At 44.9% G+C, this 16,493-nt stretch overlaps 1 protein-coding gene across 1 annotated transcript in view; it reads left to right on the top strand.

Annotated features, from left to right (window-relative positions):
* HORMAD1 (HORMA domain containing 1) overlaps positions 1-16,493 on the top strand; it is a 140,140-nt gene that overhangs the window by 55,520 nt on the left and 68,127 nt on the right. The window contains exons 9-10 of the mRNA XM_073567236.1: positions 2,162-2,421; positions 2,893-2,959. Coding sequence (XP_073423337.1) covers positions 2,162-2,421; positions 2,893-2,959 — 327 coding nt within the window. The remainder of the gene's footprint in view (positions 1-2,161; positions 2,422-2,892; positions 2,960-16,493) is intronic.

Here is a 16,493-nt window from a genome sequence, read left to right as displayed (position 1 = left end):
TCACTCGCACCTGTCCAGGTGTCCTGTTCCCGAGTGGGATCAGCAGCCACAGCCAGACACCACCCTGGAGTGGCACGCGGCAGCTACCTGCCGCACAAGCCTGACCTCACCATCAGAGGCTCCAGTGAAGACCGAGGTAGCTGCCGTAGTTACGCCCCTTCCAGGGTAGTCTGATTTGTGGCACAGTGGGGCCACAACCCCCTGGCTCGCGCCACTCAGCCAAGGCGCGAGCGTGACAAAATCCTTCTTTTGTGGAATAACCATGATTTTTAATCAGAGCTCTCATATGCCTTAGCTTGTGGTGGTCTCTTAATTTTTGCCAGATATATATACTGCTCAAAAAATAAAAGGGACACTATTCCATTTGCAACAGGCTGTTTGTGCCCTTTATTTCTTTGAGCAGTATATATATATATATATATATATATATATATACTATATATACAGCTCTGGCAAAAATTAAGACACCACTGCACAGTTTTATAAAAATCAGCTTCTCTACATGTCTGACAGCCATTCCATTCCATTGTCAGTTGAATTCCAACCAGAGTACACCTCTGCCCTCTCATGGGCAGCCCATTCCCCAGACCTGAAACCCATTGAAAACCTCTGGAATGTAATCAAGAGGATGATGGATAGTCACAAGCCATCAAACAAAGAAGAACTGCTTAAATTTTTGCGCCAGAAGCAGTGTGAAAGTCTGGTGGCAAGCATGCCAAGACGCATGAAAGCTGTTTTTAAAAATCATGGTTATTCCACAAAATATTGATTTCTGAACTCTTCCTGAGTTAAAACATTAGTATTGTTTTTTTCTAAATGATTATGAACTTGTTTTCTTTGCATTATTTGAGGCCTGAAAGCACTGTTTTGTTTTGTTTTTTATTTTGACCATTTCTCCTTTTCAGAAAAACTTATTGCTTGGAAATTTGGAGACATGTTGTCAGAAGTTTGTAGACTAAAAAAGCAATTTACATTTTACACAAAAATATACCTATAAAGAGAAATATCAGACAAACTGAACATTTGGAAGTGGTCTCTTAAAGGGAACCTGTCACCCCCCCCAGGCGGTTTTAACTAAAAGAGCCACCTTGTGGACGCGCGGCCTGAGATCCCGTCCCGCAGTCTCTTCTGATTTATTCACTTGGGCATGCGCAGTAGTTCTCTGCGGCTCTCCCTCAAATCCCACAGCAATTAGTGATGAGCTGACGATTCCTATGATGCTGCACAGTAGGAAAGAGGAGGGATTTGAGAGAGAGCCGCAGAGAACTACTGTGCATGCCCAAGATTCCCAGTCCCGCAGTGTGAATAAATCAGAAGAGACTGCGGGGCGGGATCTCGGGCCGCGCCTCTATGCAGGCGCGATAAGGAAGACATCATGTGATGTCACTGGACGGGCAGCGCTAACTGTGCATGCCCAAGAAAAAAGATTACAGTGCAGGCGCCAGGAAAATAAATGAACGCTGAGGAGGCGGTGCTACAAGAAAGGGGGAAATGACTGATGGATGTGAGGCGTCTGTGTCCGGGGGGGAAAGACTTGCCCCCCAGACAAACTACAGGTATGACGGGCAAATTATAAAAACGATTCTTTCAGGGGTGGAAAGGACGCCAAATAGAAGAGCCACCTTGACAGAATGCAGCATTAGTGCTGCACAAGGTGGCTCTTTTAGTTAAAAACGCCTGGGGGGTGACAGGTTCCCTTTAATTTTTGCCAGAGCTGTACATATATTACATAATTTTTTTTTCTTTTACTTTATTTTTTAGTCCCCCACTCAGAGAACTTCGACCTGCGAACATTTGATCGCTCATGCAATCTTGTAGTGCCACAACCTGTGGCCAAGCCTCACAGAAGGCTGGCGTGACAAACCATTAGTTCTCCGTGGTCATCATGTAAATGCAACTATGAGTGATTGACAGCAGCATATAAATTGTTATACAACAGCAATAGGAGAAAACTCTGTTTGCTGCTGTTGCTGGCAGGTGCCGACCATGTCGGAGTTCCTGATCCTGATACATACATTCGCCTCGACCATATGACTTAAATTAACAATATCTGGTCATGAAAGGGTTATATGGCCAACTTCTGCTTGTTTTTTAAGGATTTTTTTTTTTATTAGTGAAAAAACTTTTTTTATCTGACAATTATTTCCCCCCTTAATTTCAGTTACCCCATTAGATTATCAACCTCCGGGCTTCAAAGAAGGGACCAGTGACGGTATGATGTTTGAGGGGGAACCCATGTACCTGAATGTAGGTGAGGTGGCTACACCTTTTCATACCTTAAAAGTAAGAGTTACTACTGAAAAAGACAGAATAGAGAACATTGAAAAGGATATACTAAGGAATGCAGAAATAAAAACGCCCCTAGGAACCACCGAGATGGATGTGGATGAAACTCCAGAGGAAGCTGTAAGTGAAACCAGGGTAGGTATTGTTTTTGGGATATTGGCTGAGCTTTAGCAGGAGGGGTGCGGACAGTCGCAGCCTGCAAAGTTGTCATCATTTACACCAGAGATGTACTCTAGTCCCCAAGTGGAGTACATTTTTTTGCATCAAGAAGATGCAGTAAACTCATTAAAGGCCCACACGTCTTGATGAAACGGAGCCTGGGAGTATTATTTTTATTTTTTATGTAATCAGAACTGTGGTAATTTGGCTTTTATTAATAGACTGCATTTGACAATTGTATTTAATTGAGCTTCACATTTATTGAAGGCTGCATTTCTGCGACTTAAATAGTGAAACCTGGTTATTATCTTCCCGGCAATGTCCTGAAATTACATTCCTGAAGCTTATTCCGTTCTGCTAAACAAAAAAAGCTAAATCAATAAAAGCCAAATGAAATCTGTTGCAGGAAGAATAAACTTGCTCTGTTTTCTTCTTACCTTCATAAAGGACAAGACGCTTTGTGATTATTCGGTTGATTTGGAGAAAAATGACATCGCAGATTTGAAGGTTGACGGTAAGAAGCGCAAAATGGATGAATGTCATTATGGCATCTGCGCTATTACGAAGGAGTCGGGTAGTTGTACTTTTTTTTTCAGAATTCCAGCTGAATGAGTGTTTTCTAACCGGGATTAGTTGATCCTGCTTTTTCCTAGCTAATAAATGCACGCAGAAAATTGCATGTACAGTATATAGCATATAGGCTGATGAGTTGGTGCTGTGTTTTCAGATATTTTAATGGGTTGAAAAAAGGACAAATCGTTTGATTACCATCAAAATAAATCCATATTTTCCCCTTTATAGTTCAGAGAAGAACTTGAATTGGCTGCAAAATATACTAAACATGGTTAATGTAAATTTTCTCTTTTAGGCTGGTTTCACACTAGCATTTTGAGGTGCAGCGCACGCTTGCTGTGAAGCTCCGCCCCCTGCCGCACCTCCGGTCAGCTCCGCCTATGGGCGCATGACGCTGCATGCTACCTGCTTACCCTATCTTTAGCATTGGGTATGCAGGCCGTGCGCAGGTATGCTTTTGCATTTTGGTGCGGCCAGCGGTGGCGCACCGTCAAAAGGACACATGCGCCGTCAAAAGCATACCTGCGCACGGCCTATGTACTCAATGCTAAAGATATGGTACGCAGGTCACATGCAGCGGCATGCGCCCATAAGCGGAGCTAACCGGAAGAGGCACGGCAGGGGGGCGGAGCTTCACGGCGAGCGTGCGCTGTGCCTCAAAACGCTATGCATGGATATTTTGGATAGAGCTTATAAAAACAACCACTTTTGCAATTTACTGCTTATGAAAATTTGCAGCCTTTCTTGAGTTAATAGCTCTTTTCTTTTCTATGCAGCCTGTTGCCTAGCAGACCGACCAATGCTGCTGTCTAGCTTCTAAGCACTGCTCTGCAGCTGCATGGGTTTAGGAGGTAACAGCACTCTCCAGCGATCCTGGCCACACTTGAAAACAGCACTTACTTACTCAATAATAAAGAGCTTGTATGCACGCATATCTTCTGCTTTTAAGCAGCGGTGGTTGGTCTCTAAGGCAACAAGATGTTAACAATGTTAATATCTCAAGAACAGCTGAAAATTTTAACAAGCACCAAGTTGCAAATGTTCTTGCATTTACAAATTGAGATGGGCAAACCCGAATGGTAAAGTTCGGGATCTGTGCACAGACCCCGGACAAGGATGTCTCCTGGAAGTCCGTATTACTGTTCGGGGTTGACAGCCCGGACAAAGGTTATTGAAAGGCTGCAGCGAAAGTATTGGCATAGCTGTGAAAGGCCGGCAAACCAGGTAAAAAAAAAGTGAAAAAAAAGAAGTGGGGTCCCCTCAATTTTTTAGAACAAGCGAATATAAAACAGACAGCTGCAGGGTGCAGCCCTCAACACTCCAATTTAGTTTGGCTGGTTATCAAATATAGAGGGGCCCCCACACCATTTTTTTTTAATTATTTAAGTAAATAATTTAAAAAAATGGCATAGTGTCCCCCACATTTTTGATAACCAGCCAAGCTAAATCAGACAGCTGGATGCTGGTATTCTAAGGCTGGGAAAGTCCATGGATATTGGCCCTCCCCAGCCTAAAAATAGCAACTCGCAGCCTCCCCAGAAAGGGCGTATCCATTAGATGTGCCAATTCTGGCGCTGTGCCCGTCTTTTCCCACTTGATCTGGTGCATTGGCAAGTGGGGTAATATTTTGCGGTTGATTTCAGCTTTGTAATGTCCTCTGTCATCAAGCCCATGGTTTAGTAATGGGGTGGCATCTATCAGACACCCCCGTTACTAATCCCTTAACTAAAAAAAGAAAATAAACACACAGAATAAAAAATATTTGAAAAAAGTTCCCAACAATTTCAAGTGTCTGTTTTATTTTTTTATTAAATAAATGGGAGAAAGGAGGAAGTGTGTTTTTTCTTTATCGCTTCGTTGGGGGACACAGGTTACTACGGGTGTATGCTGCTGCTGCTAGGAGGCTGACACTATGCAAAATAAGACATGTAGCTCCTCCCTCGGCAGTATACACCCACCGACAGGCACCAAGTACCTCAGTTTGTGCTTAGTATCTGTAGGAGGTGGACTTGGATCTCCCCAGATCCCCAACTAACCTTTTTCCTTTCAGGTTTTGTTGTTTTTTTATTAATGTTTTTCTGTTTCTTTTTCAGATACAGCTTCAGGGAAACAGGGTGTAAGTTCTCACCCTGCCTTCCCATATTGTGAGGTTGAGCTAGCAGTGTGGTGTCGCCCACATCGCATCCCTCAGGCTGCAGGCAGGACTCTATCCCCTACCACCCTCATGGGTGCTTCTGGGCGATAACCGGTGGCTAGTCCTTGCCGATTTCCCTCCTCACCCCTTTCTCCGGAGAGGGCTGAGAGGAAGACGGTGGTCACCGGCGGTGACCTCCCCCCTTCGCTGAATGGGTTGACTCCGTCTTCTGCACTGTAGGGACAGTGCGGGAAGGAGGATATTGTCTTCCAGTGACCCTCTCCATCCAGGGGCCTCTGCGGTATGCCTCCTCATTATATACCAAGCTGGAAAGGTAGACGGACGCTCCACATAGAAGTCTATGGTACCACAACCCCTCATGGCCACGCATTTTATTAATAGCAGCTTCATAGTTCACTCAGCGCCCAGGCCCTGTGGTGTCCGCACCGTTATGACCGACCCCTCTCTCTCTTCCCGGGGTATCGGCTTCTCCCTAGTTCATAGCGCTTTTCCTGTCAGGCGCCGGCATAGGCGGCTTCACTTTCATTGTCACAGGCGTTTTCCCTGTTCAGCGTGCGCTTTTTTGGTGCTTATTTTTCCCCCATAGTCAGGCCTGGAAGCCCGCATGATGCATGCCCCTCTCCCTCAGACCAGGCCTATCACGCCAGTCGGACACTAGCCACGCCCACCGCTAAGGTCCTTCACTGCTCCAGTGTCTTAACGCTGCCCAGCACCTCGTGCACTACCCTAGCAGCCCATGGGCTTACTATTCGGGGGACACAGTTGCGCTCCTGCTTGCTGCCCTCCCTGGGCCACTTTATAAGCGGTCCCCCGCAGTATCTTTACCTCACTAGAGAGTGTTACTTGTTCCCTTGCAGTATCTTTATCTCACTAGAGAGTATTACTCGTTCCCCTGCAGTATCTTTACCTCACTAGAGAGTGTTACTCTCTACATTTGTCCAATTCCACAAGGGCTCCCCTTGATAGGCACACCATATTTCATTACGCCTGTGCACGCTGTAAAAAAAAAGTGGACATCAGGTTGGTCATCTCCTCTCTGCCCGTCCTGCAGTACCTCCACCATGTCTTCCCCACAGGAGCACACTGACTCCCGGGATGAGAGCACTCCCCCTCCACCGGAGTGGGCCGGCTGTTGCAATGTCTCAGTCGGTCGCAGACCTGACTAAAGTGGTATCCTAGTCCCTGGTACAGGTCTTAGAATGACTTCCACAGCCGTCTACAGTCACCAGTGCTCTGGCCGTCTCTCATGGCGAGCCGCCAGCACCTGACCGCGACCTCCATAGGGACAGGCTGGGTCGGAGTTCAAGGAAGCGGGCTCTGTCTGGCTCTTCTTCCAGCTCACCAGGACCTTCCGCAAAATCCAGGCTGCTTTCTTCGTCCCAGCTACCCTCCTCGGAGGAGGACCTTGGGTCAGATATAGATTCACAGACCAGGTATGACTCTTCTCCAGCTATCTACCGCCACCAGTTCTCCGACCGTCTCTGACGGCGAGTCGCCAGCACCTGACCGCATCCTCCAAAGGGACAAGCCGGGTAGGAGTTGAAGGAAGAGGGCTCTGTCTGGCTCTTCTTCCTGCTCACCAAGACCTCCGCAATATCCAGGCTGCTCTCTTCGTCCCACATCCCCTCTCTGAGGAGGACCTTGGGTCAGATATAGTTTCACGGTCCGGGTATAACTCAGATACAGCCCTCACGTACATGGTAGATAGCCTTATATCAGCTATTATCCGAACACTCAAGCTAAAGGAGGATGAGATCCTTCCTCCCTCCCGAACCTATCCAAATCAGTAGGAGTTCGAGGCTATCTTGAGCAAACAATGGGAACATCCAAAAAAGCATTCTTCAGGACGAAATCATCTAGACGTGTAACTCACAAAGTGGGCTGAGTCCCCTAAGGTGGATCCGCTGGTTTTCTCGCCTGTCTTCCAATACAGTTCTATCGCTACCAAACGGAGCATCACTGAAGGATTCGACAGACAGTCAGATCGAATCACTGTCCAAATTTATTTTTTGAGACCACTGGTGTCTTCTCTCTGTCTCAACTTCGCCTTAACTTGAGTGGCGAGAGCCATCTCAGCCTGGGCTAAGATACTTTGTAAGGGTATCTTAGCGTCAGCTCTTCAAAATGAGCTAGCTGAATTAGCGGACTAAATTGATCATGCCGCCAAATACCTTCTAGCTGCCTCAGTGATGCAGCCGGGTGTTCCGCAAGAGCAAATAGTAGCATCGTGGCCATACGCCTCATCCTTTGGTTGAAAACATGGAATGCGGACACCATCTCTAAGAAGTCCTTTTCTAACATGAAGGCTCACCGGCCGTTTAGGTTCTTTCGACCTTTCCATTCTTCGGAAAGTTCCTCACAGCAGGACCGTCCTTCTACCTCCAGAGAGAGTAGGAGACCATCATTCAAACCCTCGCCCCACTGGAGACTAAAGAGCAGGACCCCAAGCCCTCAGGTTCCTGCTCCAGCAGATTCTCTTCCAAGTGTGGGGTCACCCCCACCTGGAGGTCTTTCCAGGGTGGGAGGCAGACGTCTTTCCTTCAGGCATGAGTGGCTGTTGGTTTTCAACGGCGCCTGGGTAAGGGAAATCATCATTTTCGGTTACAAGATAAAATTTCTTCACTCCCAGTGAGACATTTCTTTCTGTCTCGCCTACCAAAACAGCCATCTCAGACACCAGTTTTCCTCCAGGCTGTCTCTTCCCTCCTATCCAATTCGGAAGGCGTATCTCCACATCCCTATTTGTGTGCAGTACCAAAGGTTCCTTCGATTTGCACGGCTCTTACCTTCGGCCTCAGGGTCCTCACAGAGGTCATGGCAGCTATCATAGCTGTCCTTTGCCCCAAGGGGATTCTAATATTTCCTTACCTGGATGATCTGTTAAACAAAGGCCGTCCCAGCGAGAATGCGCTCAGAATCTGCAGATTACTCTGAGCACTCTGACCCGCCTCGGCTGGATAATCATGAGATGTCCACTTTGTACCTCAATCAGTGACTAGTTTTCCCTGGGCATGGAGTTCCACATGAATCTGACCCGGGTGTTCCTTACCAGGGACAAGTTTTCCGCTCTCTCGAAAGGAATCCAATACCTAAATGCCCAATCCTCATTCCCCTTCGGTCATGCATGAGGATCCTAGGGTAGATGATAGCAGCCATGGTAGCAGTCCTCTTTGCCCAGTTCAACCCCGTCCTTTTCTCCTGTCCCTGCTCTCTGCCTGGGACATGTCTTCAGTCTCTTTGGACCGGCCCATACTCCAGCCTCTCGGTGAAGCCGTGGGGGACGTTGCCTTCGTCAGTCCTGCACGGGAGATTCTTTCTCCCATCCTCAGTGGCAGGTCATCAGCACCGACGCCAGTCTTTTCGGGTGGGGTGCGTTTTTCCATTTCCCTTACACGCGAAAGGTCCCCGGTTCGAAGCCGGGCAGAAATATACAATCTTCCTTGCCATCCTCCGTGGACAAGCCGTCCTTTCGGGCAAACCAGTCCACATTCATTTGGACAACGCCACACCTGTGGCGTACATAACCCACTAGGCGGAACTCGCAGCAAACCGGTAATGACAGAAATGGCAAGGATCCTACGTTCGTCAGAACGTTATGTTCCGCCTTCTCAGCCATTCAATCCCGGGGGTGGGAAATTGGGCGGCCAACTTCCTAAGCTGCCAGAGCCTAGCATCAAGCGAGTGGTTTTTCCACCCCACGATCTTCAGCCCGATCTGTCATCGTCGGGGTTCTCCGGTTGTCGACCTCATTTGTAGCCAGGTCCAGGGACCCTCTGGCCGTCGGTCGCGACGCACTGGTGATTCCGTGGTCCCAGTTTCGACTCCTTTATCTATTTCCACCTGCCTTGATCTCCAGAGTGATAAATATATATATATATATATATATATATACGAGGGGCGATCCAAAAGTAATGATAATCAATAATAAACACAATGAATATAGTAAAAAAAAAAATTATTTTTCTACATAGTCTCCTAACAAGTCTATACATTTAGTCCATCTCTTTTCTAAACTTAGAGTTCCCTTCGAAAAAAATTCTTGATCTTGACCCTCAAAAAACTCCCCAACAGCGGTTATCACGTCGCTATTGTCGTCAAATTTCTTGCCCCGGAGGTGTTCCTTGAGCCTAGGAAAGAGAAAAAAGTCACTGGGGGCTAGATCTGGCGAATAGGGGGGTGTTCCACCAGTTCAAAGCCCGCTTCTTGAATGGTAGCCATGGCAACTGCAGCTTTGTGAGCCGGTGCGTTATCTTGAAACAGCACTCCAGCCCGCAGTTTGCAGCGCCTTTTCTCCTTGATAGCCTCCCGCAATCTTCTTATTTGTTCTGCGTAGTAGGAGCCCGTAATAGTGGCTCCCTTCTCCAAATAGTCCACCATAATAATTCCTTCAGCGTCCTAAAAAACGGACGCCATAACCTTCCCTGCTGAGCTTGACACTTTGAATTTCTTCGGCGTCGGTTCGTCGTCTCGTTTCCATGTCATCGATTGTTGTTTAGTTTCGGGATCAAAGTGGTGGATCCAGGTCTCATCCATGGTCAAAAAACGTGACAAAAAATTCTCCTTGTCTGCTCGGAACTTTTCGAGATTTGCTATTGAAATGTCAACTCGTTTCTTCTTTTGCTCGTCGGTTAATATTTTTGGCACCCAACGCGCGGAGACCTTTCTCATATGCAATTCTTTTGCAAGGATTCTTTGAATACTGCCATATGAGATCCCTGTGACCTCAGCTACATGCCTGATAGTCACTCTTCGATCTGCCAACACAACTTCTTCAACTTTTTTCACGTTTTCTTCATTGAGGGACGTGGATGGGTGTCCTTCGCGATGTTCATCTTCCGTCAATGTTCTTCCCAGCTTAAATTCCTTTGCCCAGCGTGCAACTGTGGAATATGGAGGAGAAGAGTCCCCCAATGTTTCCACCAAGTCGCTGTGTATGTCTTTGGTAGACATTTTTTTCAAGCAGAGGTATTTGATGACAGCTCTGAGCTCGTTTTTTTCCATTTTGATGTTCACTCCTTGGCAGTTCATATTCAAATGAATGTAGCTCCCGGGAATCGTGGCCTTCGTGATTTTTTTTCCTGGACTAGTGGGTACCTAAGAGAGAAGAAAACATTTTATTTTAATTTCTGTGTGCAATAGAAATAACCGATTATCATTGACCGAGTAGACCTTGGTATGCAGAGCTGGTAATCATGCTCTCGGACATCTCCTGGAGGCTCCCAGACCATCCAGATCTTCTCTCGCAAGGCCCTCTCTGCCACCAGAGTTCTCAGTCTCTGAATTTAACAGCACGGCAGTTATGAGGGAATCAGGTTTTTACCCACCACGTCATTTAGACCATGATCAGAGCTAGTAAACCAGCCTCCTCCTGCATTTACCATAGATACTGGAAAACTTTTTTCTGATGGTGCGACGCAACAAAGTTTTTCCCAATATCTCTCTCCCTTCCATACATCCTTGGCTTTCTTCAATCTGGTCAACACTCAGGTCTGCCCTTTAGTACCCTACAGGGACATGTCTCACCTTTGTCGATTCTTTCCCAGAGGAATCTGGCATCTATGCCACAGGTTAAAGCCTTTCTCCAGGGAGTTGCCCATTTGGACCCTCCCCACTTTCCTTCAATGGATCCGTGGCATCTCAACCTCGTCCCTAGCGTTCCCCAAAGCGCACCTTTTGAGCCCATTCAGAACTTTCCTCTTTCCCTCCTTTCATGGAAAGTGATCCTCCTAGTTGCCATTACGTCCATTAGGAGAGTTTCTGACCTTGCGGCCTGGTCCTGTCTTCCCTCTCTTCTTTCCACATCAACGAGGACATCTTCCTTTCCTCCTTTTTTGTCCTTCTCCTCTTCTCCCACTGGAGAAGTCTCTCCACAAGCTGGATGTGGTCAGAGCCATTTCAGAACAAGTCTCTCTGCGGCAATTCGACCCCCTGCTTCTCATCTCTGAAGGTCGCCGGAAGGAGCTCCCAGCTTCCAATTCCACTATTGTTCGTTGGATTCATTCTGCGATACTGGAAGCATAACCTGCTCAGGACAAATGGCCCCCTCCGGGAGTGAGAGCCCACTCCACCCGAGCTGTAGTGGCTTCTTGGGCTATCTATCACCAAGCTTCGACTTTACAAATTTACAGGGCCGTGACCTGGTCATCCTTGCGAGGTTCTAAAGGGTTCATGTCCAGGCCTCGTCCGATGCAAGATACACAACCAAAAAAAATAGGAGTACAGAAAACCTAATGCATAATCAAATGATATTGGCAAAAGAGCATTATAAACCAAAAAAGGGCCACATATCCAAAAATTAAAGACACTATAAGAAAGTTAGAATCAATATATTCAATTTTATTAAGGACACCTTAGGACACATTAAAAACACAATATAAGACAACACATAGTAAAAAAGCAAAATACAGGGGGAGTGAGCCAGCACACGTATTTTATATTGAAATATAGTGTTAATCCAATCCAATATATTATATATAGAAATATTGGCCAATAAATATATAAAAATATATAGAAATAAAGTGCAGTGCACATTTGAAATAGTTATTAGCCAGTAAAGTGCATAAGGTAAATAGTACATCCCACAATCTAATTAAACATAAGGAAACGTTTCAACTACTAACCAGGATTCATCATATACGTGCCGTCACTGCCACCCCACACTCCAACGCGCGTTTCACACGTTGCTTGCTCAGGGAGTGATAGAACAGAGGGATTCTAAGGGGTTTATATAGGGTAATGATTATCCATGCACCAATGGAAGTATACCCATACAGGTGTCTCCTAATCAGGGCGATTATCGTCCGTGCATCAATGGCATTGCACCCATTCAGGTGTCCCCTAATCAGCGGTGCATGAAATAATACATGTGGCTAGATAGCAAGCGGCGCTTCATGCGTTGTCCCAGCGCGCACGCCACGTGTCACGAGCCTCGCGGCAACTTCACTGAGGGGCGCGGTCGCACCCATCGTGACGTCACAGGCAGGACACGTGACCGGGCGCGTTGGAGTGTGTGGTGGCAATGATGGCACGTATATGATGAATCCTGGTTAGTACTTGAAACTTTTTCCTTATGTTTAATTAGATTGTCGGATTTACTATTTAGCTTATGCACTTTACTGGCTAATGACTATTTCATATGTGCACTGCACTTTATTTCTCTATATTTTTATTTATTTATTGGCCAATATTTCTATATATAATATATTGGATTGGATTAACACTATATTTCAATATAAAGTTCGTGTGCTGGCTCCCCCTGTATTTTGCTTTTTTACTATGTGTTGTCTTATATTGTGTTTTTAATGTGTCCTATGGTGTCCTTAATAAAATTGAATATATTGACTCTAACTTTCTTATAGTGTCTTTAATTTTTGGATATGTGGCCCTTTTCTCGTCCGATGCAAGTTTAAGTAGAAAGGTACCGCAGGCGTCGGTATCCACCGACCGACCTAAGTCCTTTCCTCACGTTGCCTAAGTACATTTTCCTACCCTTGGGATGTCCCATGGTAACCTCTGTCCCCCAATGAAGCGATAAAGAAAGGAGGATTTTTGGTACTCACTGTAAAATTTCTTTCTTGGAGCCTTCATTGGGGGACACAGCACCCTCCCTGTTTAAGTTGTACCATGTTGGGCCTACCAGCCTCTTGTTGGGTTGGTACATATTTTGTGAGTTCATGTTACTTCTCCTACCGCTTTTTTCACAAACTGAGGTACTTGGTGCCTGTTGGTGGTTGTATATTGCTGAGGGAGGAGCTACGTTTCTTATTTTGCATAGTGTCAGCCTCCTAGCAGCAGCAGCATACACCCGTGGTAACCTGTCTACCCCAATGAAGGCTCCAAGAAAGAGATTTTACGGTGAGTACCAAAAATCCTTCTTTTTCAAATAAAGGTTTTTTTCTTGTGTATTTTTTTCCTTTTTATTAACTAGGTTAGTAACAGGGTGTTTTACAGATGTCTCTCCATTGGTAACCTCTGGGCTTGATGTCAGCGGTAGTGTTGAGCATTCCGATACCGCAAGTATCGGGTATCGGCCGATACTTGCTGTATCGGAATTCCGATACCGACTTCCGATATTTTTTCAATATCGGAATTCGGCATCGGAATCGGAAGTTCAGTTGATTGACGGCCTGACGTCATCATGATGCGCGGTGTGTGCGCATCATGATGCGCCGTCATTTCGGGCCTTCCGGGGGTCTCTGCCGGCCTGCCGGGGGGCTGTGCCGGCCTGCCGGGGGGCTGTGTGGACTGCCCGGGGTCTGTACCGGCCTGCCGGTGGTCTGTGCACCCTGTGGGGGTCTGTACCGGCCTGCCGGGGGGCTGTGCCGGCCTGCCGGGGGGCTGTGCTGATGTCCGGGGGTCTGTGCAAGCATCGTCCGATGGGACTACAAGTCCCATCTGGCGATGCCTGCTACCATGACAGTGATTGACACATTAGCCAATGATGGGACAGTAGTAGTCCCATCATCCGGCTAATGTGTTAAATGTTAAAAAAAAAAAAAAAAATACTACATACATACTACATGCATGCTACATACATACTACATACATACTACATATATACTACATACATACTACATACATGCTACATACATACTACATGCATGTTACATACATACTACATACTACATACATACTACATGCATGCTACATACATACTACATATATACTACATACATACTACATACATACTGCATGCTACATACATACTACATACATACTACATACATACTACATGCATGCTACATACATACTACATATATACTACATGCATGCTACATACATACTACATGCTACATACATACTACATATATACTACATACATACTACATACATGCTACATACATACTGCATGCTACATACATACTACATACATACTACATACATACTACATGCATGCTACATACATGCTACATGCATGCTACATACATACTGCATGCATGCTACATGCATGCTACATACATACTACATGCTACATACATACCACATACATACTACATACATACTACATACTACATATATACTACATGCATGCTACATACATACTACATGCTACATACATACCACATACATACTACATACATACTACATACATACTACATGCTACATACATACTACATATATACTACATGCATGCTACATACATACTACATGCTACATACATACCACATACATACTACATACATACTACATACATACTACATGCTACATACATACTACATGCATGCTACATACATACTACATGCTACATACATACCACATACATACTACATACATGCTACATATATACTACATGCATGCTACATACATACTACATATATACTACATGCATGCTACATACATACTACATGCTACATGCATGCTACATACATACTACATACATACTACATGCTACATACATACCACATATATACTACATACATACAATACATTCATACAATACATACATAGACATACAGTACATATAACATAGAGTAACATACTTACCAATACTTGTCACATTGTTCCCCGAAGCCATTGTCTTTTCCGGAATAAATATTAACATAACAAACCACAAAAATACTCACCCACGATCCGAAGCAGTCCACGAGTGTGTCCCACGACGATCTTGGGTAGAGAACTGCAGCATCAGATGATGCTGCCGTTCTCTACGGGCTGCAGGAATCCAATGACGGAAGGTAGGTATCCTTCCGCACTGTATTCCTCTGCCACTTAAAAAAAAAAGTCCCTAGTCTCACTTTATGCCATTGCTGCGTGGGAATTTCCCACACAGCAATGGCATAAAGTGAGACTAGGGACTTTTTTTTTTTTTAAGTGGCGGAGGAATACAGTGCGGAAGGATACCTACCTTCCGTCATTGGATTCCTGCAGCCCGTAGAGAACGGCAGCAACAGCTGATGCTGCAGTTCTCTACCCAAGATCGTCGTGGGACACACTCGTGGACTGCTTCGGATCATGGGTGAGTATTTTTGTGGTTTGTTATGTTAATATTTATTCCGGAAAAGACAATGGCTTCGGGGAACAATGTGACAAGTATTGGTAAGTATGTTACTCTATGTTATATGTACTGTATGTCTATGTATGTATTGTATGAATGTATTGTATGTATGTAGTATATATGTGGTATGTATGTAGCATGCAGTATGTATGTAGTATGTATGTAGCATGCATGTAGCATGCAGTATGTATGTAGCATGCATGTAGTATATATGTAGTATGTATGTGGTATGTATGTAGCATGTAGTATGTATGTAGCATGCATGTAGTATGTATGTAGCATGCATGTAGTATATATGTAGTATGTATGTAGCATGTAGTATGTAGCATGCATGTAGTATATATGTAGTATGTATGTAGCATGTAGTATGTATGTAGCATGCATGTAGTATATATGTAGTATGTATGTAGCATGTAGTATGTAGCATGCATGTAGTATATATGTAGTATGTATGTAGCATGTAGTATGTATGTAGCATGCATGTAGTATATATGTAGTATGTATGTAGCATGTAGTATGTATGTAGCATGCATGTAGTATGTATGTAGCATGCATGTAGTATGTATATGGTATGTATGTAGCATGTAGTATGTATGTAGCATGCATGTAGTATATATGTGTTATGTATGTGGTATGTATGTAGCATGCATGTAGCATGCATGTAGTATGTATGTAGTATGTATGTAGTATATATGTAGTATGTATGTAGCATGTAGTATGTATGTAGTATGTATGTAGCATGCATGTAGCATGCAGTATGTATGTAGCATGCATGTAGTATATATGTAGTATGTATGTAGCATGTAGTATGTAGCATGCATGTAGTATATATGTAGTATGTAGCATGTAGTATGTATGTAGCATGCATGTAGTATATATGTGTTATGTATGTAGCATGTAGCATGCATGTAGCATGCATGTAGTATGTATGTAGTATATATGTGGTATGTATGTAGCATGCAGTATGTATGTAGCATGCATGTAGCATATATGTAGTATGTATGTTGCATGTAGTATTTATGTAGTATGAATGTAGCATGTATGTAGTATGTAGTATGAATGTAGCATGTATGTAGTATGTAGTATGCATGTTGTATGTATGTAGCATGTAATTTTTTTTTTTTTTTTTACATTTAACACATTAGCCGGATGATGGGACTACTACTGTCCCATCATTGGCTAATGTGTCAATCACTGTCATGGTAGCAGGCATCGCCCGATGGGACTTGTAGTCCCATCGGACGATGCCTGCACAGACCCCCGGAGCCTGCACAGACCACCGGCAGGCCGGCACAGCCCCCCGGCAGGCCGGCACAGCCCCCTGGC

Source organism: Dendrobates tinctorius, unplaced genomic scaffold (assembly GCF_039654945.1).
Source record: "Dendrobates tinctorius isolate UK_male_01 unplaced genomic scaffold, ASM3965494v1 ptg000019l, whole genome shotgun sequence".
In the NCBI taxonomy this organism is placed as follows: domain Eukaryota; kingdom Metazoa; phylum Chordata; class Amphibia; order Anura; family Dendrobatidae; genus Dendrobates; species Dendrobates tinctorius.
The sequence above is the reverse complement of the archived record's forward strand: the minus strand, read 5'-3'. Positions and strand labels throughout refer to the sequence as shown.